Source organism: Salmo salar, chromosome ssa13 (genome assembly GCF_905237065.1).
Source record: "Salmo salar chromosome ssa13, Ssal_v3.1, whole genome shotgun sequence".
NCBI classification, from domain to species: Eukaryota; Metazoa; Chordata; class Actinopteri; order Salmoniformes; family Salmonidae; genus Salmo; species Salmo salar.
In genome coordinates this window covers 82274993-82301950 of record NC_059454.1, presented here as the reverse complement: position 1 = coordinate 82301950, position 26958 = coordinate 82274993, and the positions used below count along the sequence as shown (strand labels likewise).

The 26958-nt window shown below is 40.9% G+C and overlaps 1 protein-coding gene across 1 annotated transcript; it reads left to right on the top strand.

Moving 5' to 3' along the window:
- The first annotated feature begins 21108 nt into the window (after nucleotides 1–21108).
- On the top strand, nucleotides 21109–24204 carry LOC106567886 (brain-specific homeobox/POU domain protein 3-like). Its single transcript, XM_014137743.1, has 2 exons — nucleotides 21109–21456; nucleotides 22085–24204. Exons 1-2 carry the CDS (start codon nucleotides 21337–21339, stop codon nucleotides 23006–23008), a joined length of 1044 nt encoding a protein of 347 aa, XP_013993218.1. The 5' UTR covers nucleotides 21109–21336; the 3' UTR covers nucleotides 23009–24204.
- The last annotated feature ends 2754 nt before the right edge of the window (nucleotides 24205–26958 follow it).

The window sequence follows — 26958 nt, the reverse complement described above, 5'->3', positions numbered from 1 at the left end:
TACCATTTAGTTAGCTCAGGGGTGGGCAACTCCAGTCCTCGAGGGCCTGATTGGTGTCACACTTTTTCTCCATCCCTAGCAAACACAGCTGATTAATCAAATTGCAATCTAAACTGAAGATCACGATAAGGTGATTATTGGAGTCAGCTGTGTTAGCTGGGGCAGGGGCAAAACTGTGAAACCAATCAGGCCCTCGAGGACTGGAATTGCTCAGCCTTGAGTTAGCTAGTAAATAAATAATAAAACCAATTTGTGTAGTACTGAATCATAAGTACGGCTGTTTTTCTTTTGCAGATGCAGGAGGTTATGCCTGTTCAGAATTATGATATGATACGAGGTTATGATTAATAGGTTGACTGTTTATGGATGTAATAAGTTAAGACATTAATAGTTTAATTCGGGAGATGGTAACTCTTTAAAGAACCGCTCTCGTGGTGCCCCAAATCCTTATGAGTTAATTGTTACATGATTCATTTAATCGGGTAACAATAAACATAGTTAGTTGATTAGATAAATAACAGTCATCAGATTAATGAAAGTAAAGTCACGACAATAGCTGACATTGCCACCATTGTCTGTTCCTTCCTGCATGTTTCCACCCATCTAAATTTCTGTAGATAGTGAAAACACGATGTCACATTTTGTGGTCACACCCAAACGGCTCTTATCTGTACGCCCAGACATATGACTAAGTCAGATAAGACAATCCTGTATCAGCAAAAAATAATAACATATAACGATGGACAATTCTCAGGGTAGCAACAGCATAGCAGGTCTAATTAAACAGTATAGTATGTAATGAATTTTACATTTCGACCACAAGTGTCACCAGCAAAGCGTCCACACACCATCACACCACCTCCTCCATGCTTCACGGTGGGAACCACACATGCAGAGTTCATCCGTTCACCTACTCTGCGTCTCACAAAGACACGGCGGTTGGAACCAAAAATCTCAAATCTGGACTGTTCAGACCAAAGGACTGTTTTCCAATGCTCTAATGTCCATTGCTCGTGTTTCTTGGCCCAAACAAGTCTCTTCTTCTTGTTGGTGTCCATTAGTAGTGGTTTCTTTGCAGCAATTCGACCATGATGGCCTGATTCACGCAGTCTCCTCTGAACAGTTGATGTTGAGATGTGTCTGTTACATGAACTCTATGAAGCATTTATTTGGGATACAATCTGAGGTGCAGTTGACTCTTATGAATGTATCCTCTGCAGCAGAGGTAACTCTGGGTCTTCCTTTCCTGTGCGGTCCTCATGAGAGCCTGTTTCATCATAGAGCTTGATGGTTTTTGCGACTGCACTAGAAGAAACTTTCAAAGTTCTTAACATTTTCCGGATTGACTGATCATCATGTCTTAACCTCTTACATCTAGACGTTCCGCTAGCGGAACACCTGCTCCAATATCCAATGATAGGCGTGGCGCGAATTACAAATTCCTCAAAAATACAAAAACTTCAATTTTTCAAACATATGACTATTTTACAGCATTTTAAAGACAAGACTCTCCTTTATCTAACCACACTGTCCGATTTCAAAAAGGCTTTACAGCGAAAGCAAAACATTAGATTATGTCAGCAGAGTACCCAGCCAGAAATAATCAGACACCCATTTTTCAAGCTAGCATATAATGTCACAAAAAACAAAACCACAGCTAAATGCAGCACTAATCTTTGATGATCTTCATCAGATGACACAGCTAGGACATTATGTTATTACAATACATGCATGTTTTGTTCAATCAAGTTCATATTTATATCAAAAACCAGCTTTTTACATTAGCATGTGACGTTCAGAACTAGCATACCCCCCGCAAACCTCCGGTGAATTTACTAAATTACTCACGATAAACGTTCACAAAAAACATAACAATTATTTTAAGAATTATAGATACAGAACTCCTTTGTGCAATCGAGGTGTCCGATTTTAAAATAGCTTTTCGGTGAAAGCACATTTTGCAATATTCTGAGTAGATAGCCCAGCCATCACGGCTAGCTATTTAGACACCCACCAAGTTTAGCCCTCACCAAACTCCGATTTACTATTAGAAAAGTTTGATTACCTTTGGTGTTCTTCGTCAGAATGCACTCCCAGGACTGCTACTTCAATAACAAATGTTGGTTTGGTTCAAAATAATCCATAGGTATATCCAAACAGCGGCGTTTTGTTCGTGCGTTCAAGACACTATCAGAAGTGTAAATAAGGGTCATGCGCACGACGCATTTCGTGAAAAAAAATTCTAAATATTCCATTACCGTACTTCGAAGCATGTCAACCGCTGTTTAAAATACATTTTTATGCCATTTTTTCGTAAAAAAGCGATAATATTCCGACCGGGAAAGCGTGTTTACGTACAAAAGAGAGAGAAAATAAAAGCATGGGATCCCCTCGTGCACGAGCCTGAGTCTCATAGCACTGTGACTGGCCACTATCCAAACGCGCTAATGTTTTTCAGCCAGGGGCTGCCTCGATATCATTCAGCTTTTTGCCGCCTTCTGAGAGCCCATGGGAGCCGTAGGAAGTGTCACGTAACAGCAGAGATCCCCTGTATTGGATAAAGATAATCAAGAAGGCCAAGAAATGGTCAGACAGGGTACTTCCTGTACAGATTCTTCTCAGGTTTTGGCCTGCCAAATGAGTTCTGTTATACTCACAGACACCATTCAAACAGTTTTAGAAACTTTGGAGTGTTTTCTATCCAAAGCTAATAATTATATGCATATTCTAGTTTCTGGGCAGGAGTAATAATCAGATTAAATTGGGTACGTTTTTTATCCGGCCGTGAAAATACTGCCCCCTAGCCATAACAGGTTAAAGTAATGATGGACTGTAATTTCTCTTTGCTCATTTGACCTGTTCTTGCCATAATATGGACTACCTTCTGTATACAACCCCTACCTTGTCACAACACAACTGATTGGCTCGAACGTATTAAGATGGAAAGAAATTCCGCAAATGAACTTTTAACAAGGCACACCTGTTAATTGAAATGCATTCCAGGTGACTACCTCATGAAACTGATTGAAAGAATGCCAGGAGTGTGCAAAGTTGTCTTCAAGGCAAAGGGTGGCTACTTTGAAGTATCTCAAATATAAAATATATTTTGATTTGTTAACACTTTTTTGGTTACTACATGATTCCATATGTGTTATTTCACAGTACATCGTAGTACACGTCGGCCAGGAGCTACGTCGGGAAGTCTCGTTAGTTCTGTTATATACTGCTTACACAGACAAGTTATATTTGCATGATTTACATTATTCATTATTCATAGTTCATTCATTATTAACGTTTTGTTCATGCATGTGACCAACCAACACCTCACGAGGTTTCTTCTCTCCAAGCTGAGACCACAAAACTGAGACACCCCTTTCGGTTCTCAAAACAATGTTCTGGGTGTAGTGCCAAATTGCTTATACTGATAGTAAAAGATTCCTCGATGCACGATCAATCAGTAAATTTGGTTATTAGAAAAGCACAAACATAAACATTTTCCTTCACATTCCCTCCTCTTATCACTCTGTGATAATTATCGTTACATTTTAAGTTCAGCATTAGATCATAGCTTCTATCAAAAGGAGGTTCTTCTATTAAAGTAAGCGAAATCAACACATAAAACCAGACAGTTTATCCTTTCAAACCCTTCACTCTGGGTTGTACAATCTAAAATATACACAAGGGATCTGTAGACTATTGTTTCCATAGTACTTACCTATAAAACCATTGCAGTAGAATGTTTTAACTTAAGACCTTCGCTTCATAGTTACACTGATGCGTCATTGCAAAATTTCATTCATGGATTCTGGCAATGACATTTCAGCTGGAGCTTTTGTTGCGAGTGGCATGTTAATGACAGATCGGTATCTCAATGCATTTGTTGTCTAAATTACTCTACCTTTTGCAGTGTGCAGACCGCCACAATCAACCTGATACCCCAAATATATATTTTTTTATGAGCCTAAATCAATTACGGGACGGTTGACCCCCCCGAACTCATTCTTCTGGCGTTTCTTCATTTTATTCTTCAGATAGTGTTTCAGTCTGTCCTCCCAATGGCACATGTTTAAAGTGGATGGCTTTTTATAATGTCCCGATTATAAAATCTGGGGAATAATCAGATTTTCCCAAGCAGATGAATCTCTCCCCTGAGTCACCACCACCATCATTTACAGTCCATAATGTCTTGTCCATTTTCCTAACAGTACACCATCAGCATGAGAGAAGTTTGGACGGGATCTCTCTCCATGGTGACTCCATGTGGACTCATGTCGCACTACTGAGAGAAAAGGCATGAGAGGAAAGGCAGTTGATAGCTTCAATTGGATTCTGTGCACAGGTTGTTGGCTCAGAAGTGATGAAGGACAGGGTCATAGTGAATGCTATTGTAGCCTTTACTTCAACCAGTTAGAGGGGGTGAGGCTCACACTGTTCTTGGTTGATTTATCCCTTCCGTGCATCTAGATACCATCTGTGGTCACCTTCGCCATAATCTCGAGAGAGGACAGACCAGAACAACAGTTTAGTTTAGGGTATTTCTGATTCAGGAAATCCAGACAAACTATTCACTGTATGACAAATGTCTATTAATACAAATGTCTAAGACAAATGTCAAAGAGAATAACAACACACAGTTGAAACCATTCTTGCAAATTGGCTTGTACTCCCCTATCATCTTGACAATATCACCGCAGACTTACAGAGTCAAGGAATTAGAGGGCTAAACCTTAGGGAGAAATCTCGACCATCCAGCAAACCCAATCTGGTGATAGTTGTATTGAAGCAAGACAAAAACAAACACAACTACACTAACAATACACACAAAACAAACAAAACATACACTTCTTACCTTTTGACACATGACTCACATCGTGATTCATGCGTCCCCCAAAAAACTACACCAATCGTGGTCCAAATCACACATAGGACTATTGATCAATTAAAACTTCTTCCTAATTATCAGTGTTTACATATTACAATTAAATCTCACCCAATGTCTCTAGCCTTTCTAGTGAGGGTGATCAGGCCACACCAGAAAGTCAGAACAGAGGTCAGAGGTCATTCTACCCAATAAAGTGAGTGTTTATTTCCCTTTTATTATTTCCCTGTACCTCAGACTCATTATTGAAAGACATTTCAAACATTCCAAACATTTTGTGCACCAGGTTTATGTTGGGTTTTTCAGCACATTTCTCATCAGGAGAATTTACATGTGTGTAACCAAAATGCGAACAATAGATACTTCAGAAAAATTCATTTGTTTACCCTTTAAGATGCATCCTTTCTAACCCACTAACAGCAATTCATAACAGGTTGGTTGTGTGTGGGTGTTTGCGTGTGTAGTAAAACGTAGGGTTAAAAACAAACAAAATGGCCAGGCCTTACTTAATTTGGGAGCTCCCTAAACAGCCGGATCTGGGTACCTATATACTGTATAGTTCACAGTCTCAATAACTGATCTCCTATGGCACCTGCCTCAGGAAGCCTTTCAAAGGGAGAGATACAGAATCATTGGTAAACTTAGTCAGTCCTAAAAATTCTTAATATAATATCCAAAGACTCAATCCCTCTGTCCATCATGTGACCTTGTATTGAAACTTTTACTTCTTCAAATCAATAAGAATTTGCATTATTAGAGTGCTACCTGAAAGCTACTAATGTTACCATTGACTTTGTTACTTTCACTAGTCTCCATATCTGTTTCCTTGAACTAGGACTCTCAAGACTCTCCCAATCACTACTGCTAATACACACAGATCACAATGTTCTGCTTTTTATCCCTGTTGTAAGGTTTAAAAACAAAACAAAACAAATATGATATCTTTCTCCTTATTAGAAGGCATTATTTTGATTTTAGTCTACCCTAAAAATGTTACTCTTAATATTTATTAACAATTTCTGTTGGATATTCACTTTCCGCTTCACACTTATTAAATGTATATTATTTTAAGATGAACATGTCATGCGCAGAATTTATCAAATACAATGGCCAATTCAGAAGGGAAGAGAGAACGTTCTGCGATTAACATGTATTATAACTGGGCTGGCATCAGTCCACTTTAGATGGAGTGCTAGGTCCATAATAAGTCTGGCACCTGAGACAGGATAGACTGGGAAACAGAGCCAGTTTCCAACTCTGTCTCGGGGAGTGGTTAAATTTTGCCTACTGACAAATCGGTTTAGAACTTCATCATTTGGAATATCAACAAAAATTCCATCGGGAGTACAATAAATTGTAGCCTTAAGTTTAGTTAACAAGTCTCTACATGTTCAACGTTCATTGGTTCTATTTAACAGGGCATGGGTTTTGTTCAAAATGTATTACCAGGTTGGAGGAAATCTCATAAGCATTTATAGTTCTATTGGTTAGGGGTAAGTCAAGTCCCGTACCTTTACCAAAAGTGAATATGCACCAATCTTTGTCTGAGACTTTATTTCCCAGACTCTTAAGACCAGGGGTGGGCAATTCCAGTCCTCGGGGGCCTGATTGGTGTCACAGTTTTTCCCCAGCCCCAGCTAACACACCTGACTCCAAAAATCAACTATTCATGATCTTCAGTTTGGAATGCAATTTAATTAATCAGCTGTGTTTGTTAGAGATAGAGAAAAGGTTTGACACCAATCAGGCCCTGGGGACTGAAGTTTCCCAGCCCTGCTTTAGACAGTCATACAATACTTTAACCTTATCTTTATCAAATTATCCATAAAGGGACCACCCTGAACTGCTAAGAATACTTTTTACACCACCTACGTACGTCTACGTGTGGGTATGCAAGTTATATATTGGAGCAGTGGCTTCTTCCTTGCTGAGTGAATTATAAGTGAAATAATCTGTCTGTTAACAATTGTTTGAAAAATTACTTGTGTCATGCACAAAGTAGATGTCCTAACCGACTTGCCAAAACTATAGTTTGTTAACAAGAAATTTGTGGAGTGGTTGAAAAACGAGTTTTAATGACTCCAACCTAAGTGTATGTAAACTTCCAACTTCAACTGTATATTTTTTTCATTGTTACTTTATCAAATCTCTAGTAACCCATTATACTCATCTTCACAAATTCCTCCTTTACACTGGTGTTTTATTCATACAGGGGTTTAAATATTTACTCTATTATTCTATTTAACAGCACATTCGGGAATAGTACTCTCTCCTTTCATATCTTCACATACAGAATCCCTATATAACGGTATAAATCAACTTTTTACATTTACATCCACAACACCGGCATTTACATCCACACCACCAGCAACAATAACAGTGTAGCCAGCCCAAGAGGTGCTCATATCATATTCTCGAGGAAGTCTCAGTGTCCGGGATGAACAGTCCTTACCCATCTCAGCTGTTACCCTCTTGAACTTTTCAATGGCTTCTCCTGTCAGTTCTTGCTACGTGTAGATTGACAGGCGGTGGTGGACAGAACCACTAGATAACGTTATAGATTGAAAAACTCAGCCCCCACAAAACTGGTTGGGGTATTCATTCAGACACACACCTCTTTCACACCGGAGCTTGTCCCCTGACAGCTCTCATTCACTCAGAACTTAATAGTAATAATATCTCTTATTGTTCTAATTTCAATTCTCTTATTATCCAAATGTATATATATTGTTGAACTCAGTTTACCACTTATTATGCAAATTTGAATATCTTAACACTTATATCTCTTATTATCCTAATTTCAATCATCTTAACACGTAGTTTCCCAAATCACACAATTCTCAATTCAACATTCACTTAGTACTATTCCCAAACACACTCAGCAATCTCCCCTTATTACTGCATGTGCATCTTCAACGATTCTCTTGTCGTTACATCCTATGCACCAGATGTACAGTGGGTAGAACAAGTTTTTGATACACTGACGATTTTGCAGGTTTTCCTACTTACAAAGCATGTAGAGGTCTGTCATTTTTTATCATAGGTACACTTCAACTGTGAGAGATGGAATCTAAAACAAAAATCCAGAAAATCACATTGTATTTAAGTAATTAATTTGCATTTTATTGCATGACATAAGTATTTGATCACCTACCAACCAGTAAGAATTCCGGCTCTCACAGACATGTTAGTTTTTCTTTAAGAAGCCCTCCTGTTCTCCACTCATTACCTGTATTAACTGCACCTGTTTGAACTCGTTACCTGTATAAAAGACACCTGTCCCCACACTCAATCAAACAGACTCCAACCTCTCCACAATGGCCAAGACCAGAGAGCTGTGTAAGGACATCAGGGATAAAATTGTAGACCTGCACAAGGCTGGGATGGGCTACAGGACAATAGGCAAGCAGCTTGGTGAGAAGGCAACAACTGTTGGCGCAATTATTCGAAAATGGAAGAAGTTCAAGATGACGATCAATCACCCTCGGTCTGGGGCTCCATGCAAGATCTCACCTCATGGGGCATCAATGATCATGAGGAAGGTGAGGGATCAGCCCAGAACTACACGGCAGGACCTGGTCAATGACCTGAAGAGAGCTGGGACCACAGTCTCAAAGAAAACCATTAGTAACACACTACGCCGTCATGGATTCATATCCTGCAGCACACGCAAGGTCCCCCTGCTCAAGCCAGCGCATGTCCAGGCCCATCTGAAGTTTGCCAATGACCATATGGATGATCCAGAGGAGGAATGGGAGAAGATCATGTGGTCTGATGAGACAAAAATAGAGCTTTTTGGTCTAAACTCCACTCGCCGTGTTTGGAGGAAGAAGAAGGATGAGTACAACCCCAAGAATACCATCCCAACCGTGAAGCATGGAGGTGGAAACATCATTCTTTGGGGATGCTTTTCTGCAAAGGGGACAGGACGACTGCACCGTATTGAGGGGAGGATGGATGGGGCCATGTATCGCGAGATCTTGGCCAACAACCTCCTTCCCTCAGTAAGAGCATTGAAGATGGGTCGTGGCTACAGGAAACGTATGATCTCTGTAATTGCAAAGGTTTCTGTACCAAATATTAAGTTCTGCTTTTCTGATGTATCAAATACTTATGTCATGCAATAAAATGCTAATTAATTACTTAAAAATCATACAATGTGATTTTCTGGATTTTTGTTTTGTCTCTCACAGTTGAAGTGTACCTATGATAAAAATTACAGACCTCTACATGCTTTGTAAGTAGGAAAACCTGCAAAATCGGCAGTGTATCAAATACTTGTTCTCCCCATTGTATCTTCCTATACATATAAAATAACCTCATGCTATTATCATTGGCTGCAGACCACGTACACACTTCAAACACATGCCTACAGAGAGCTGTCAGCAGGGCTTTTCCATGGTACTGTTACTTGCCGTCGCTTTAGTCTTCTCTACTAGACTAGCTCCAGCCTTCTTCATCTGTCATATTCATCTTCAACGGTTCCTCTATAGTCTCTACAGTCACCATAGTATCTACGGTATCTACAGTCTCGAGCACCTATAGTCCCTATAATATCCATAGTCCCTATAGTCTCACTCTATAGCATCTACAGTCCCTACAACATCTACAGTGCATTCGGAAAGTATTCAGACCCCTTGACTTTTTCCACATTTTGTTACTTTACAGCCTTATTCTAAAGTGAATTAAAATAAGTACACACAATACCCCATAATGACAAATCAAAAACTCATTTTACAGAATTGTTTTCAAATTCATTAAAAATAAAAACAGGAATAGGTTATTTACATAAGTATTCAAACTCTTTGCTATGAGACTCGAAATTGAGCTCAGCTGTTTCCTTTGATCATCCTTGAGATGTTTCTACAACTTGATTGGAGTCCATCTGTGGTAAATTCAATTGATTGGACATTATTTAGAAAGGCAAAAACTGTCTATATAAGGTTCCACAGTTGACATTGCATGTCAGAGAAAATAAGTCATGAGGTCAAAGCAATTGTCTTTAGAGTTCCGAGACAGGATTGTGTCGAGGCACAGATCTGGGGAAGGGTACAAAAATCTTTCTGCAGTATTGAAGGTCCCCAAGAACAGGGTGGTCTCCATCATTCTTAAATAGAAGAAGTTTAGAACCTCAAAGACTCTTCCTAGAGCTGGCCGCCCTGCCAAACTGAGAAATCGGGGGAGAAGGGCCTTGGTCAGGGAGGTGACCAATAACCCGATGGTCACTCTGACAGAGCTCCAGAGCTCCTCTGTGGAGAACCTTCCAGAAGGACAACCATCTCTACAGCACTCCACCGAGTGGCAGGGACAGAGAGACTAGTCGGGATTGATGGAAAGATTAACAGAGCAAAGTAAAGAGAGATCCTTGACGAAAACCTGCTCCAGAGTGCTCAGGACCTCAGACTGGGGTGAAGGTTCACCTTCCAACAGGACAATGACCCTAAGCACACAGGCAAGACAACGCACGAGTGGCTTCGGAACAAGTCTCTGAATGTCCTTGAGTGGCCCAGCCAGAGCCCGGACTTGAACCCGATCGAACATATGTGGAGACACCTGAAAATAGCTGTGCATCAACGCTCCCCATCCATCCTGACAGAGCTTGAGAGGATCTATAGAGAAGAATGGGAGAAACTTCCCAAATGCAGGTATGCCAAGCTTGTAGCGTCATACCGAAGAAGACTCAAGGTTGTAACCGCTGCCAAATGTGCTTCAACAAAGTACTGAGTAAAGGGTCTGAATACTTATGTAAATGTGATAATTACATTTTATATTTTTAATACCTTTGCAAGTATTAAAAATAACTGTTTTTTCTTTGTCATCCTGGGGTATTGTGTGTAGATTGATGAGGGAAAAAAACAAATGAATACATTTTAGAATAAGGCTGTAACGTAACAAAATGTGGAAAAAGTCAAGGGGTCTGAATACTTTCTAAATGCACTGTATATATTTCTGACAGGTTCTAGAGTGTTGGGATTCAGTATATCTGTCCCTCTCATGGTCTGAACCCTGTTCCAGTCCCACTCTTTCATAGTCTCTCACAGGTGGTCCACAACAGAACGGGGGGGCTCTGATCACCAGGTTTCAGGGTCCCAGAGGCAGGGTCCTGACGGGCAGACCACAGGCTGTGAGGATTGGCAACAACACCTCCTCCACATTGACTCTTAACACAGGGGTCCCCCAGGGGAGTTTTTGCATTGTCATTATGCAGTTTGGTGTGTAGATTGATGAGGGGAAAAAAACAATTTAATAAATTCCAGAATAAAGCTGTAATGTAACAAAATGTGGAAAAAGTCAAGGGGTCTGAATACTTTCCAAATGCACTGTAAATAGAGAGATTTTTTTTAATTACTCAAACTACTGTGGCCGGAATGGACCCCCTAACAGGCCATTCGTTTGACACCGCTGTGTTAGATAGAAGATGGGTTAATGGAGAGAACAGCAGACCTGTCCAGTGAGACCTGTCCCTGAATCCCTTCTGTGTTCCCCAGCGCTTTAAAACATCCTGCTTCTCTAAAACACCACCAATACTGTAACTGCATGTACATCCTGTCCAGGTCGGCTTACAGATCTGACATCATGAATATTTCAGTGCTCTTTCGCCCCCAAACCTTTTCTGTAATGACGTTTCCATGTTAACCGTTCCGTTCCAGTGTACAACCCTGTCCCATGTTAGGGCAAGGGGTGCTTATGACCCCCCCATACACCCTCCACTACTACCTATTTCTGTCAGTCTTTCCCTACGCGACTTCACCACTCACCACAATCGCTTAAGCAAGAAGTGCTTCAGCCTCACTAGCTACGACCAAAACACCAAACCGCTCACTCTCATCCCAACTCTGCATCACAGTGGCACGCTTTTCCCTCCCCTAAATGTATACCTGCACCAATCCCCCCCACCTCCACACCCCTCCCTCATTCACCCACCCCATCTCCAACATGCCTGTCCATGGAGACCAGCCCTAGTGGGGCGGGGGGCACTCGCTGCTCCACTTCCATACCTGCGGAGCCAAGTCAAATACACAGGATCACTCCCTCTTCTCTACTTCCCTCTGCTCTGGGAGAGAAGAATAGCCCCCTTCAATCTTTGTATCTTTAATTTGTCCTGGCAGTCAATAAAATATTTACCAGGAACCCTAAAGGCAATTACATTAAAGAGCGTGGTTAGACACCCCCTTCCCCTCAGCAGCCCATCTCACGTGATCCTGCCGATTTGGTGAATGGTCACAATCTACAACGTTAGATTTTACACACTATCAATAATTAAGCCTGCTTCAAGAAGAGGGGGAAAAGAGGGACGAGAATGAAAAGGGAAGGAATGAGATGGAGGAGTTTAAGGGGAAGTGAGGTACGTGTGTGAGTGTGTGTCAGTGTGTATATGTGTGTGCTCTTTTTGAGTTTGTCCACTTGCTCAACGTAAAATAAATATGTACTTGTGGCGATGTCTTTACTGCATTGCTGAGAGCTTTGCTGCCGTATAGCCCCGCTCTGCACCACCACCCCCCCCCACCCCACCCTTCTCCTGACATACTATAACCACATGCGCACACTCACACACACACATATACACATACACAATCAAATACACACACGCACATACACACAGACACACAAACAACCATTATGGAATGGAATGATGGCTGAAAAAATAGTGGTCATACTTCAGAAAAAAATGCTAACAATGAAAATGGAACTAAATATACTGTTATTGTAGTGGCTATGCTATGCGAAAGCCATGAAGGAGGGAGGGAGAGAGAGAATGGGCAGAGAGACAGTGAGCTGACAAAATACTAAGAGCCCATTAAGAAACACTTAGGTATTTTAAGCAGATGCCAGAGCAGTGTGAGTCAGGACCAGGAACAGCACAGAGTAGAACAGAGCTCTGCCCCTCTCTCTGTCCACACACACACACACACACACACACACACACACACACACACACACACACACACACACACACACACACACACTGTGCAGAGATAAATCCCCAATCCACAGCTATCCTCACAGAGACACTCCTTTGGGCATGGAACCACCATGCTGTCAAAACATAGAATTCCCAGCCCCAGAATTAATAGATGAAAACACTCAATTAGCACCAGTCAACCACCTCCTCAGGCTTATTTGCCCAACCATCAGTGACAGTGTGTTGAGCTCTGCCACTCTGATGTTGACAGTGGGGCTGAGCGGTAATGGGTGTTAGAAGGGTTATTTATACAGTCAACTCACAGCTGAGAGCAAGATATTGCCACTCCTATTTGCCATATTTTCAATTTAAGCCTACTAGAAAGTGTGTGCCCCCAGGCTTGAAGGGAAGCACAAGTCATTCCGCTACCTAAAAATAGTAAAGCCCCCTTTACTGGCTCAAATAGCCTACCATTCAGCCTGTTACCAACCCTTAGTAAACTTTTGGAAAAAATTGTGTTTGACCAGATACAATGCAATTTTACATGTAAACAAATTGACAACAAACTTTCAGCGTGCTTATAGGGAAGGACATTCAATAAGCACAGCACTTACACAAATGACTGATGATTGACTGAGAGAAATTGATGATAAAAAGATTGTGGGGGCTGTTTTGTTAGACTTTAGTGCGGCTTTTGACATTATCCATCATAGTCTGCTACTGGAAAAAACGTATGTGTTATCGCTTTACACCCCCTTGCTATATTGTGGATAACGAGTTACCGGTCTAACAGAACACAGAGGGTGTTCTTTAATGGAAGCCTTTCCAACATAATCCAGGTAGAATCAGGAATTCCCCAGGGCAGCTGTCTAGACCCCTTACTTTTTTCAATCTTTACAAAAGACATGCCACTGGCATTGAGTAAAGCCAGTTTGTCCAGGTATGCGGATGACTCAACACTATACACGTCAGCTACCACAGCGACTGAAATGACAGCAACACTTAACAAAGAGCTGCAGTTAGTTTCAGAATGGGTGGCAAGGAATAAGTTAGTCCTAAATATTTCTGAAACTTAAAGCATTGTATTTGGGACAAATCATCCACTAAACCCTTAACCTCAACTAAATCTTGTAATAAATCATGTGGAAATTGAGCAAGTTGAGGTGAACAAACTGATTGGAGTAACCCTGGAAGGTAAACTGTCATGGTCAGAACATATTGATACAATAGTAGCTAAGATGGGGAGAAGTCTGTCCATAATAAAGCGCTGCTCTACCTTCTTAACAGCACTATGAACAAGGCAGGTCTTACAGACCCTAGTTTTGTCGGCCATGGACTACTGTTCAGTCATATGGTCAGGTGCCACAAAAAGGGACAGGAAAATTTCAACTGGCTCAGAACAGGGCAGTATAGAGGACGAATATTAATCATATGGATATCAAGTTCTCCTGGCTCAAAGTGGAGGAGAGATTGACTTCTTCACTACTTGTATCTATGAGAGGTTTTGACATGTTGAATGCACCGAGCTGTCTGTTTGAACTATTGGCACACAGCTCGGACACCCATGGATACCCCACAAGACATGCCACAAGAGGTCTCTTCGCAGTCCCCTTGTCCAGAGCAGACTATGGGAGGCACACAATACTACATAGAGCCATGACTACATGGAACTTTATTCCACATCAAGTAACTAATGCCAGCAGTAAAATTAGATTAAAAAAACAGATAAAAATGCACCTTATGGAACAGCGGGGACTGTGAAGCTACACAAACATAGGCACAGACACATGCATACACACACACACGATAACATACACACTATACACACACGCACACATGGATTTTGTTCTGTAGATATGTGGTAGAGGTGGAGTAGGAGCCTGAGGGCACACAGTGTGTTGGGAAATCTGTGAATGTATTGTAATGTTTTTAAAATTGTACAAACTGCCTCAATTTTGCTGGACACCACACAGTGAGAGTAGCTGAAGAGTAGGAAGAGTAGCTGATGCCTTGGCAGCAGCTAATGGGGATCCATAATGAATACAAATACAAATTAAGTACAGTACCAGTCAAAAGTTTGGACAAACCTACTCATTCAAGGATTTTTATTTATTTTTGCTATTTTCTACATTGTAGAATAATAGTGAAGACATCAGAACTATGAAATAACACTATGGAATCATGTAGGAACCAAAAAAAGTGTTAAACAAATCAAAATATATTTTGTATTTGAGATTTTTCAAAGTAGCCACCCTTTGCCTTGATGACAGCTTTGCACGCTCTTGGCATCTCTCAACCAGCTTCATGAGGTAGTCACCTGGAATGCATTTCAATTAACAGGTGTGTTTTGTTAAAAGTTAATTTGCTAAATTTCTTTCCTCAATTCGTTTGAGCCAATCAGTTGTGTTGTGACAAGGTAGGGGTGTTATACAGAAGATAGCAGAGGTGGGACCAAGTCATTGTTTTACAAGTCACAAGTAAGTCTCAGGTCTTAGCACTCAAGTCTCAAGTCAAGTCCCAAGTCAAGACAGGCAAGTCCAAGTCAAGTCTCAAGTCAAGGCCATCAAGTACCAAGTCAAGTCTCAAGTCCTAAACTTTGAGTTTCGAGTCCTAAACAAGTCATAATGTGCTCTTCACCAAATGTAATACCATTTCATATTTTTAACAAGAGTAATAGTTAGCATATTACATTTACGCAAATCATGAATGCTTTTAAAAATATATATATATTTATTACTTTCCAAATAAATGTTACATTTTCATGGATACACTAGTAAAGTAATAAAATATATCGCTGTTGGCTAAATTAGCCACGACTTACCGTTCTTTGTGCAGCTTCAAATGTCGAAAAAAGTTGGAAATTGTTGCGCCTCCGTCTGTAATTTTCTTCCCGAATGTTTTGCAAGTTGCAGTCCGTTTTTTGTTGACACAGTGTCGTCTTTATATCCGAAAATAATAATTTTTGGTATCATCTTTCCAAGGGCTCCATCTGAATTCACCCGCCGACGTTCCTCTGCACTGCCACACACAACTTTTTCTCAGCTGGCACAATTTGATTGGCTGCTGTCTGATTCAAATTGTAATCCGTTAAATGAAGAGTTGATGCACTGCACACTTTTTTAATAGCATCATTTTTAATATTTGTGCTTGGGGATGGTATCAAGTCAGGTCGAGTCATAAGGCTCAAGTCCAAGTCAAGTCATGAGTCATTGGTGTTAAAGTGAAAGTCGAGTTGCAAGTCATCATATTTGTGACTCGAGTCTGACTCGAATCCAAGTCATGTGACTCGAGTCCACACCGCTGGAAGATAGCCCTATTTGGCAAGAACAGGTCAAAAAGCAAAGAGAAATGTCAGTCAATCATTACTCTAAGAAGTAAAGGTCAGTCAATGTGGAAAATGTCAAGAACTTTGAACATTTCTTCAAGTGCAGTTGCAAAAACCATCAAGCGCTATGATGAAACAGGCTCTCATGAGGACCGCCAGAGGAAAGGAAGACCCAGAGTTACCTCTGCTGCAGAGGACAAGTTCATTTGAGTTACCAGCCTCAGAAATTGCAGCCCAAATAAATGCTTCACAGAGTTCAATAACATCTCAACATCAACTGTTCAGAGGAGGCTGTGTGTATCAGGCCTTCATGGTCGAATTGCTAAAAAGAAACCACTACTAAAGGACACTAACAATAAGAAGAGACTTGCTTGGGCCAAGAAACACGAGCAATGAACATTAGACCGGTGGAAATCTGTCCTTTGGTCTGATGAGTCCAAATTTGCGATATTTGGTTCCGACCGCCGTGTCTTTGTGAGATGCAGAGTAGATGAATGGATGATCTCTGCATCTGTGGTTCCCACCATGAAGCACGGAGGAGGAGGTGTGATGTGTGGGGGTGCTTTGCTGGTGACAGTGTCTGTGATTTATTTAGAATTCAAGGCACACTTAACCAGCATGGCTACAACAGCATTCTGCAGCAATACGCCATCCCATCTGGTTTGTACTTAGTGGGACTATCATTTGTTTTTCAACACGAAAATGACCCAACACACCTCCAGGCTGTGTAAGGGCTATTTGACCAGGAGAGTGATGGAGTGCTGCATCAGATGACCTGCCTCAACAATCACCTGACCTCAACCCAATTGAGATGGTTAAGGATTAGTTGGACCGCAAAGTGAAAAGCAGCCAACAAGTGCTCAGCATATGTGGGAACTCCTTCAAGACTGTTGTGTAAAGCTGTCTTCAAGGAAAAGGGTGGCTACTTTGAAGAATCTAAAATAGAAAACTGTTTTTGATCAATTCTTTTGACACTTTTTTGGTAACTACATGATTCCATATGTATTATTTCATAGTTTTAATGCCTTCACTATTATTCTACATACAATGTAGAAAATAGTTTTAGAAAATAAAGAAAAACCCTTGAATAAGTAGGTGTGTCCAAACTTTTGACTGGTACTGTAAATGTGCACATTCTTGTGTAGTTTTTACTACTGTGTCTGTCTGTCTGTCTGTCTGTCTGTCTGTCTGTCTGTCTGTCTGTCTGTCTGTCTGTCTGTCTGTCTGTCTGTCTGTCTGTCTGTCTGTCTGTCTGTCTGTCTGTCTGTCTGTCTGTCTGTCTGTCTGTTCTGTCTGCTTGTGTGCATGCCAGTTTCTCTGCTCCTTTATGACAATCAATTTGTCTTTTTATTTACTGTGTGTTTCTCTGTCTTTTATGTCACTCTCTCTCTGATTGTCCATCAGTCTATCTCTCTCTCCCTGTCCGTCTGTCTGCTCCTCTACCTGCAGCCCACGGTCCACTGCCTACAGTATCTGTCTGTTTGTCCCAGAGGAGTGCCTCTCCCAGTGGAGCTGATGTATATTTGATGAGAGGGTGCCGCGGTCCTGCCACTGAGGAGAGGAGAGCCAGGCGTTTGCTGGGGAATAATGGCTGCAGCCTGAGCCTGCTGCACCCCGACACCATCACCATGCTCAGGTTTCTGTTTCTGACTCACAGTCAAAGAGACTCCCTCGCCTATTGTGGGGCCTCCGCTTTGACAGGGCTTGGGTTTCACAGTTCTCTCTGTGTCTCACTGACACACACACACACACACACACACAGAGAGAGAGAGAGAGAAACACACAAAACACGCCTGGGGTTTCAGATCCCCAGTTAGAGCGACCATGCTATCTCAACACCCTGATAAAGCTTCACCGCTTATACAAGTTGATTTATAATAATGTAGTAACACTTGTTGTTGCACTTTCACTACTGGTACCTGGAATCAAATGGTACTTTGTGACACTTGTTTCACTAACTGTAACTACAATTACTGTAAACTACCATTTCAGCATTTAATTTCTATGCAAAAGTAAGAGAGTTAAGAATGTACCATAAACTCACTCCACAGCTAGCTTGAAATGTTCTGGATGAACTTGATATCCGGTAACAATGGTGCCATGACTCGGATCTACAGTTTGAGGGGTGAATTTAAATGCACACAAATGCGTTTAATGGATTGCAGGAAATAAGCAGGAATAGGTTTTTGAAGGCTACAGTACTAACTAGGTCTTCCAATGGTGAGACTACTGTTGGCATCTAAAGATTATACATCCAACTTGAATTAAAGCTTGGAGGTAAGGGCAACAGCAATGTTGTAGCATACAGGAGATATAGATATCACCTGGCCTTTTATTGATATCTACATAGCATTGATGTGAATCACACTGCGACTCTCTCAATTATACACGCCTTTAAGGATTGTGGATTTTGTGAATGGCTGTTTACAAATGTATAAATGTAGCCTATGTAATCCAATAATTTCATTAAAGAAGTGCCTATCAATCATTGCCTATCAATCATTGTTTTTGCGACCCGTGGACAGCCAGTGAAAAATGTGCTCTTGCAACAGTTGCTGCATAGTGTGGATCCCAGCCTACACGGAATACAAGTTTGAGGGAATTCCTCTCTTCTAAACTCTGTGGTGTTGTGCTCCACATACTGTCAAAAACAAGTTTAATTTCAAAAGACCACGAGTGGGGCTTTTAATTGCTCAATCCAATTTGTGCTGATTCAGTATTCTTTCCACTGGCTTAACATACCTGCTCAAACTTGTACACTTTTAATAGGCTAGACTTCAATAGCTGAAATTACCAAGATATGAAAGTGTCACCAAGAAAAACGTAAACAATAGGCCGGCGATCATTTCAACATTGCTTTGATGCGATTGGCCCAATCAGTCCTCCATGACAACAAAAACATAAACAACCTAAGTCCTTAGGTTTGCGGTTATGTTCATGTAAAATATTTTTTCTAATCAATGTTCCAAGTCGTATTCTTGAAGATCAAGGGGTATTTAATCAATTGTAATGACTGGAAATCTGACAGACTTTGGTTTTTAATGTAAAGATAGCCTAATCGTATTATTATATGTATTGAAGGAGAAAGCAATGGGTTAGAAACATACCTAACCCATGAAGTTAAATGCAACATCAATATATGGCCAGCTATGTAAAATCTAAAATAGATGTCATTCAATTGGTAATATTCATTATTGTCAGTGGTGGAAAAAGTACTCAATTGTCATACTTGAGTAAAAGTAATAGGAAATGACTCAAGTAGAAGTGAAGTCACCCAGTAAAATATTACTTGAGTAAAAGTCTAAAAGTATTTGGTTTTAAATATACATAAGTATCACAAGTAAATGGAAGTGCTAAAATGTGCTTAAGTATCAAAAGTAAAAGTATAAGCCATTTCAAATGACTTATATTAAGCAAACCAGATGGCACAATTGTCTTCTTTTTTTAGACAGATAGCCAGGGGCACACTCCAACACTCAGACATAATTTACAAGCAAAGCATTTGTGTTTAGTGAGTCCCCCTGATCAGGGACACGATGACCAGGGATGTTCTCTTGATAAGTGTGTGAATTGGACCATTTTCCTGTCAACATGTAACGAGTAAATGTATGGAGTAAAAAGTACATTATTTTCTTTAGAAATAGTAGTGAAGTAAAAGTAAAGTTGGCAAAAATGGAAATAGTAAATTAAAGTACAGATACCCAAAAAAACTACTTGAGTAGTACTTTAAAGTATTTTTCTATTCTAATGACTCTTAGTAAGAAAGTAATCTAAAAGTAACTGAGTTTGGGTAATACAAAAGTTAAGTTACTGATTACAATTTTGGACAGGTAACTTGTAACTGTAACGGATTACATTTAGAAAGAGACCTATACAACCCTGCTAGCAGGGCAGAGGTCCTGGTTTCAGTGTGAGCCGTCTCAGTAGGAAGTGGTACTTGCTTAGCAAGCAGCATGTGACTTCTGTAACAGTGGTGACTCGGATGAGCAGTCGGGCTCAGCTCGACAGCTGCGGTCGCTGTGCAGCGGGTTTAAAGGGGGTGAGTGTAAGCTAGCTTGAAATGTTGCGGATGGAGACATCCAATTTGTACCTTTTGGGTGGCTCAACCCATTGGAACCAGAACTTTCTATAAAATCTATAACTATTCAACATTGACATTATGTTTATAAGAGAAAATGTCAGGAAGAAAGCCCCCAGCCCCACATCTGTGATGGGGGTTTCTAGGAGAGCCCTGCCCAACAGGGAGGGGCAGACAGGGGCATGGGGAACCATGCCTAGAGTGGTGGTCCATCTCCATCGCTATCTCCTCAGCCTGACGGATATAGGCTGTGATTGACAGCACTTGACCTGCGGTTCAACAGTAAATATTTCATCATCCTCCCTGTGCTTCATATCCATTCTGACTTGTTTATTCTTTAATTGGGGATCCCATACTGTGGTTTGCACCACAAAGTAAATTAACTATGATTAATGTATGTATTAATTGCTAGAAAAGAAAAGGGAATGGTGTCAGGGAGGATTATTGTTTGGTCGTCCATCAATTCATAATTTAACCTAAACAGAAGCTTGTCTGAATCCGCTGTTCACTGGAGTTATTTCACTGCTGGCTATTATTTATATTTCATTTCAGGGATGACTTTGGATTTTTTTTGTTTCAGCAAAGACAAAAAAAAATGTCGTTAGAGCATCGAATGTTCATTGATAAAAAAGCCTATTACAAAGTTATGACAGAAATTAGGACATCGAATAAATGTCAACCGATCCAATAGAAAGCACAGCAACCTGCACACAGCGTGTTGTCGGTCTGAGAACCAGCCATTGCACCTGTCAAAATCAAACTTCCAATCATCGCCTCGGAGTGGGTGGTGGTTTTCACTCAAGAGGCGTGGTTAAATACACAATTCCCAATAACATTTGGAGACAATGGGGAAAGGAGGGGGTGATGACCCACCGTTGGGGCGGGGCCAGTAACACAGCGTTATATTTTAGGTGGCTGCTAGGTAGCATCCATACTAGAGCCAAAAGCGGAGGAGTCCGAACGGATAGAAAGATACCTACAGGGGAGCAGACAGGAGGTTTAAACCTGTCATCGTTAGCAGCACTACCATCACCCTCAAACAACCAACAATTCAATCAATTTGTATCATCCTGAGACGTTTCTAGTGACAACGGACCAACACGGAGCCAAACGAGGAAGACGGAAAACGGCCCTCACTAACTTCTGCAATCATGATGTCAATGAACAGCAAACAACCTTTCAGTATGCATCCCATACTGCACGAGCCCAAATACACGCCTCTGCAATCGAGCTCGGAGGCCATCCGGAGGGCATGCATGCCCACTCACTCGGTGAGTTACTTGACATTCAAATTATCCAATTATCACGAATGAAAGGTATAGTCTTATAGCCTTCACGTTTTAATGTCAGGTGCACAAGTACAGTGAAATGCTTTTCTTGCTAGCTCTAAACCCAACAATGCAGTAATCAATATAAATTGTAGGGGAGAATAGAACATGTGGAATTGGGTAAAACAACTCGCTAAATGCTTTGTAATTACACGAAAACCACGTATTATCAATATCGTATTGTTCATATAATGTATTCAGTCAGTTTCATGTCTAATTCGTCTCATTCCATGGTGCAGAGAAATTATTGAAGAGGATTGAAATATTCATTATTAACGAATAATCAAAAGTGATGGTGCAGTGGAGGATTTGGGCATATGAATAGTTGGGTTTATAGTCATGTATTGGTACATAACATTAACGATTTGATATTATGGATGATACATTGCTTATTGTGGATAATGTCATTTATAATCTTTCCACAAAATGTAGACATTTCAAACCTCGTGCGTAATGCATTTCCATGTTAAAAACATCCAAAGTTATCCTAAACTCTGCCTGTTTGGGCAGCATTAACACCCTGTCTCCTCTCTGCTTCCCCTCTGCTTCCCTGCTCCTCTCCATCGCACAGCTGCAGGGCAACATCTTCGCCGGCTTCGATGAGACTTTACTGCAGAGGGCTGAAGCGCTGGCGGCGGTGGATATCGCAAAGAGCCATCCTTACAAGCCAGACGCGACCTACCACACCATGACCACCATGACCAGCATGACCTGTACCCCCACCTCGTCCTCGGCCCACCTCCATCACCCATCCGTGCTCACCTCGCACCACCACCACCACCCCCATCACCAGGGCTCTCAGGGCCTGGATGGCGACCTTCTGGACCACCTGACCCCCGGCATGTCCATCTCCCTGGGAGGAATGCCCGGCTCTGACGTCTGCTCCACGGCCTCCCATCCGCACGCCCACATGTCCGCCATCAACCACATGCAGCACCACCATCATCACCAACAAGCCATGAACATGCACCCCCACAGCATGGGTTCGCACACCTCGCTGGGCGGCGGCGGGGACTCAGAGCCAGACCCTAGGGAGCTGGAGTCCTTCGCAGAGCGGTTCAAGCAGAGGCGGATCAAGCTGGGGGTGACGCAGGCGGATGTGGGCTCGGCCCTGGCGAACCTTAAAATCCCCGGGGTTGGTTGCCTCAGTCAGAGCACGATTTGCCGGTTCGAGTCCCTCACCTTGTCTCATAATAACATGGTGGCCCTAAAACCCATCCTGGAAGCGTGGCTGGAGGAGGCAGAGAGGGCGCAGCGGGAGAAAATGACCAAGCCGGAGATTTTCAACGGAGGAGACAAGAAGAGAAAACGTACCTCTATCGCTGCTCCGGAGAAGCGCTCTTTAGAGGCATATTTCGCCGTGCAGCCGAGGCCCTCGTCAGAGAAGATTGCAGCGATAGCCGAGAAACTGGACCTCAAAAAGAACGTGGTCAGGGTGTGGTTTTGCAATCAAAGGCAAAAGCAGAAAAGGATGAAGTTCTCTGCAACACACTAGGCCAAAGGCAGAGCAAAACTTTAATCGAATAGACAAATCAGAAACAAATAGGCACACGGCTAATGTGGCCAATCGAGGCTGGCAGACAAGATGCGCTTCGCTCCTTTGAATTGGATAAAGACTTGAAAACCAATATCCCCCGGGGCAAAACGTAGGCTATAACTTTTGACATTTAAAACTCAACATATCGACGAATACAATAACAGTGAAATAAGAGATCGAAGTCATCATACTCTTGAGGCGGAAAAGAGAAAACCCACCCCTTAACTCATGGCAATTATTGTACAAAAAAATTGAAATCGAATAATACTTGTTATTATTCTCTTGAGTCAGAATAACTGTTTTATATTTATCATTGTACATTTTTGTGAATACATTGCACCTGTTTGTGTGAAGAGCGCATCTAGTTCGTTATTTAAAAAATGATAATAATCAAATTGTTGTTTGCAGAAGATGCTTAGGGCTTAATGTTGTCATCATTATGTGTCTCAGAGATGGTTGCCTCTCCGTAACACGGGGGTATTACTGTAATCCATTGCATGGTTTACTCGTAGGGCGTTCTGTGTGAATTTATAGTTCTAAAAACCCATCTGAATGCATTGCAATAAGAGAGCATACACACGGGCAAACGCACGTACACGCGGACATACACAGTATACTTCTCTGTGTCTACCTCATTACGCTAGTGTTGGCACATTCATGGTCATTTTGGACTGTATGAGTATAAAACACAAAAAAATAATCGTTATTTCGTTTTTTCGTTTTTTTCCCACGAAGTTATGGTTGAATTAGATGACTCACAGATATGTCGGCTAAACATGGTGTATGTCTGTACTAATTTCACTGCAATGATGCTTTGACAATCAAATTATTTAGAATAATTACGTTGTAAAACTGCCCTTTTATGTCCTCACATGAAAACGAAAATATTTGTGTTATTATTATTATTATTGGGCCATGGATGGAAATAATGGTTACATTGCATTCCCAGAGTTCAATGCACTTTGTAGATATTTTAAACATGAGGAATTGTTCACTTATTTATATTTTCACAATTTTACTTGGGTAGGTTTCTTTTAATTAACCTATTTATTTATTTGAACTTAATTTATTTACAATACAACGTATATTTGTGAATATGTGCTTTAATGTGTCTGTGTAAGCGACAGAAACTAAAATAAACCGTGCACGTTTTACCTCATCTTCTCCTATAAGTTATTTGGGGGTAAATATATCAGCCATCTCCATTCGATGTCTGTTCGTCTGCTAGAATGGAAAGCATCTGGTGCTCTGAAATGAGAGAACTCTCGTGATGGGAGGTTGACGGATCAGTTCTAGAGTGGAACCATTTAAATCTGTTTCTGAGTTTGGTGGTGGACAGAACTTGATGAAGACTACGTCAATGATCAAATCAATTGAGCGTATGAATGATTCCATTCGATATTGGTCAATGATTAATGTATTATGATACTTTCTGATTCAGATTTTGTTTATATTGATTTGTTTCAATGAGAAATAACATTTAGAATAAGCCATCATGGGGAGGGAATACATGATCGAGTCTAGATTAGGCCTATAATATTATCACTACCAAATGATTTGCCTACGTTACACTTTTCCCTAGTACCAATAGCAAAATACAAACTCAAGCCTTTTGAAAAATGGTTACTACTATTCCTCGCACCTCAAAAAACTTTGAATGAGACCGAGTCTTGTCATAAATTATCATAAACAATTAAAAAACGTAAGGCCATCAGACCAAATACGCTTTTAATTATTTACAAACATAAAAAATATTTAGGTAAACTGTGGATGACACCATGAAATGTTTTTAAGAGATAAGTTATTCGTTGATGCATATGATTTAGGCCCATAATACTTGACTGTATCACTCTGAAGCAAAACTACATTTCGAGGAATGCTGAGGATTTAAAGATTACGGCAACCATTTAAGTAAATATAATCTGGCTAATAAAGAAATCAATCAATTATAAATATTAGCTTCTAATTAAGCAATAATGCACGAAGAGGTGTGGTATATGGCCAATATACCATGGCTAAGGGCATTTCTTTACGCAGTGCCTGGACACAGTTTTTAGCCGTGGTATATTGGCCATATATCACAAACCCTCGAAGTGCCTTATTGCTATTATAAACTGGTTACCAACGTAATTAGAGCAATAAAAATACACGTTTTGTCATACCAGTGTTATACGGTCTGTTATACCACAGATGTCAGCCAATCAGCGATCGGGGATCGAACCACCCAGTTTATAATTGATTTTTGACACCTCCTTTCCAGATAGACAGGTGTGCGTATATAATCCAGTTGTGTCCAAACTAGTTAAACCGGATGCCGCAGTCCGATAGGGGCCAGTCAGATACGGAAAAAGAGACATAACAGACGCTGGCTGACAGAGATTTTCAGTACAGAAAATGTTAGGGGTTCCAGTGCTCTCCCTTGTGTTCAGCGGATGGTTTCAGGCCTGTAAAACTCGTTATTAATGAATAATAAATATCGGCTGTTATGATACTATTGATTTTTGTATGTGTTTATTAAGAAGGAGGTCTCCTCTCGCTGAATGGACTGCCGCCTTGTGTTGTCCAACACGCGCCCGGGTCCTTTTCTCTCCTAGCAACTCAATACAACCATTAGACTGTGGAATTGGTATGGTGCTATGCTACTGTTAGCGGGACGGAACTTCTTGATGTGACACATCAGGAGGGTTACCACTGAGGACTTAGAAATAGAATGGGGAGAATGAGGAAACGAGACAACAAAAATAATCATTAAAAACAAAATAAAAAACATTGGTAGTCTAATATCTTAAAATACAACAAATGGATGGTTAAAAGGCCTAACCAGTAGGCTAGATCTATTGATATATAAGCTAATAATGTAGGCTAAAAGTAGTGATAAGCCAATAGGAAATCGAATTTCATCTTATTGCCAAAACCCATAGGCTTCATGTTCATGTTCACGTCATAAATAAATCACTACTTGTTTGAGGACAGCTCAAGGTTGGGACTAAAAACATACAAAATATAACTAATGTAAAATATACTGTGTCTATAAAATGTATATAGTATGTATAAACTGGAAGTAGACCCCTAAGTGTTGTTGTCCATTAGGGTGGCAGAGTTAGGGAAAATAAAAAAGGAAAATATATATGAAAAATGTATATATATAGTACCAGTCAAAAGTTTGGCCACACCTACTCATTCAACACTATGAAATAGCACATATGGAATCATGTAGTAACCAAAAAAGTGTTAAACAAATCAGAATATATTTTATATTTGAGATTCTTCAAAGTAGCCACCATTTGCCTTGATGACAGCTTTGCACACTCTTGGCATTCTTTCAACCAGCTTCAGGAAGAATGCTTTTCCAACAGTCTTGAAGGAGTTCCCACATATGCTGAGCACTTGTTGGCTGCTTTTTCTTCACTCTGCGGTCCATCTCATCCCAAACCATTGTGGATGAGTGATTGTGATTGTGGAGGCCAGGTCATCTGATGCAGCACTCCATCACTTTCCTTCTTGGTCAAACAGCCCTTACACAGCCTGGAGGTGTGTTGGGTCATTGTCCTGTTAAAAATAAATGATAGTCCCACTAAGAGCAAACCAGATGGGATGGCGTATCGCTGTAGAATGCTGTGGTAGCCATGCTGCTTAAGTGTGCCTTAAATTCTAAATACATCACTGTCAGTGTCACCCGAAAAGCACCCCCACACATCACACCTCCTCCTCCATGCTTCACGGTGGGAATCACACATGCAGAGATCATTTGTTCAGCTAATCTCCGTCTCACAAAGACTCATTTATCTCACATTTGGACTCATTAGACCAAAGGACAGATTTCCACAGGTCTAATGTCCATTGCTTGTTTTTCTTGGCCCAAGAGAGTCTCTTCTTATTATTGGTGTCCTTTAGTAGTGGTTTCTTTG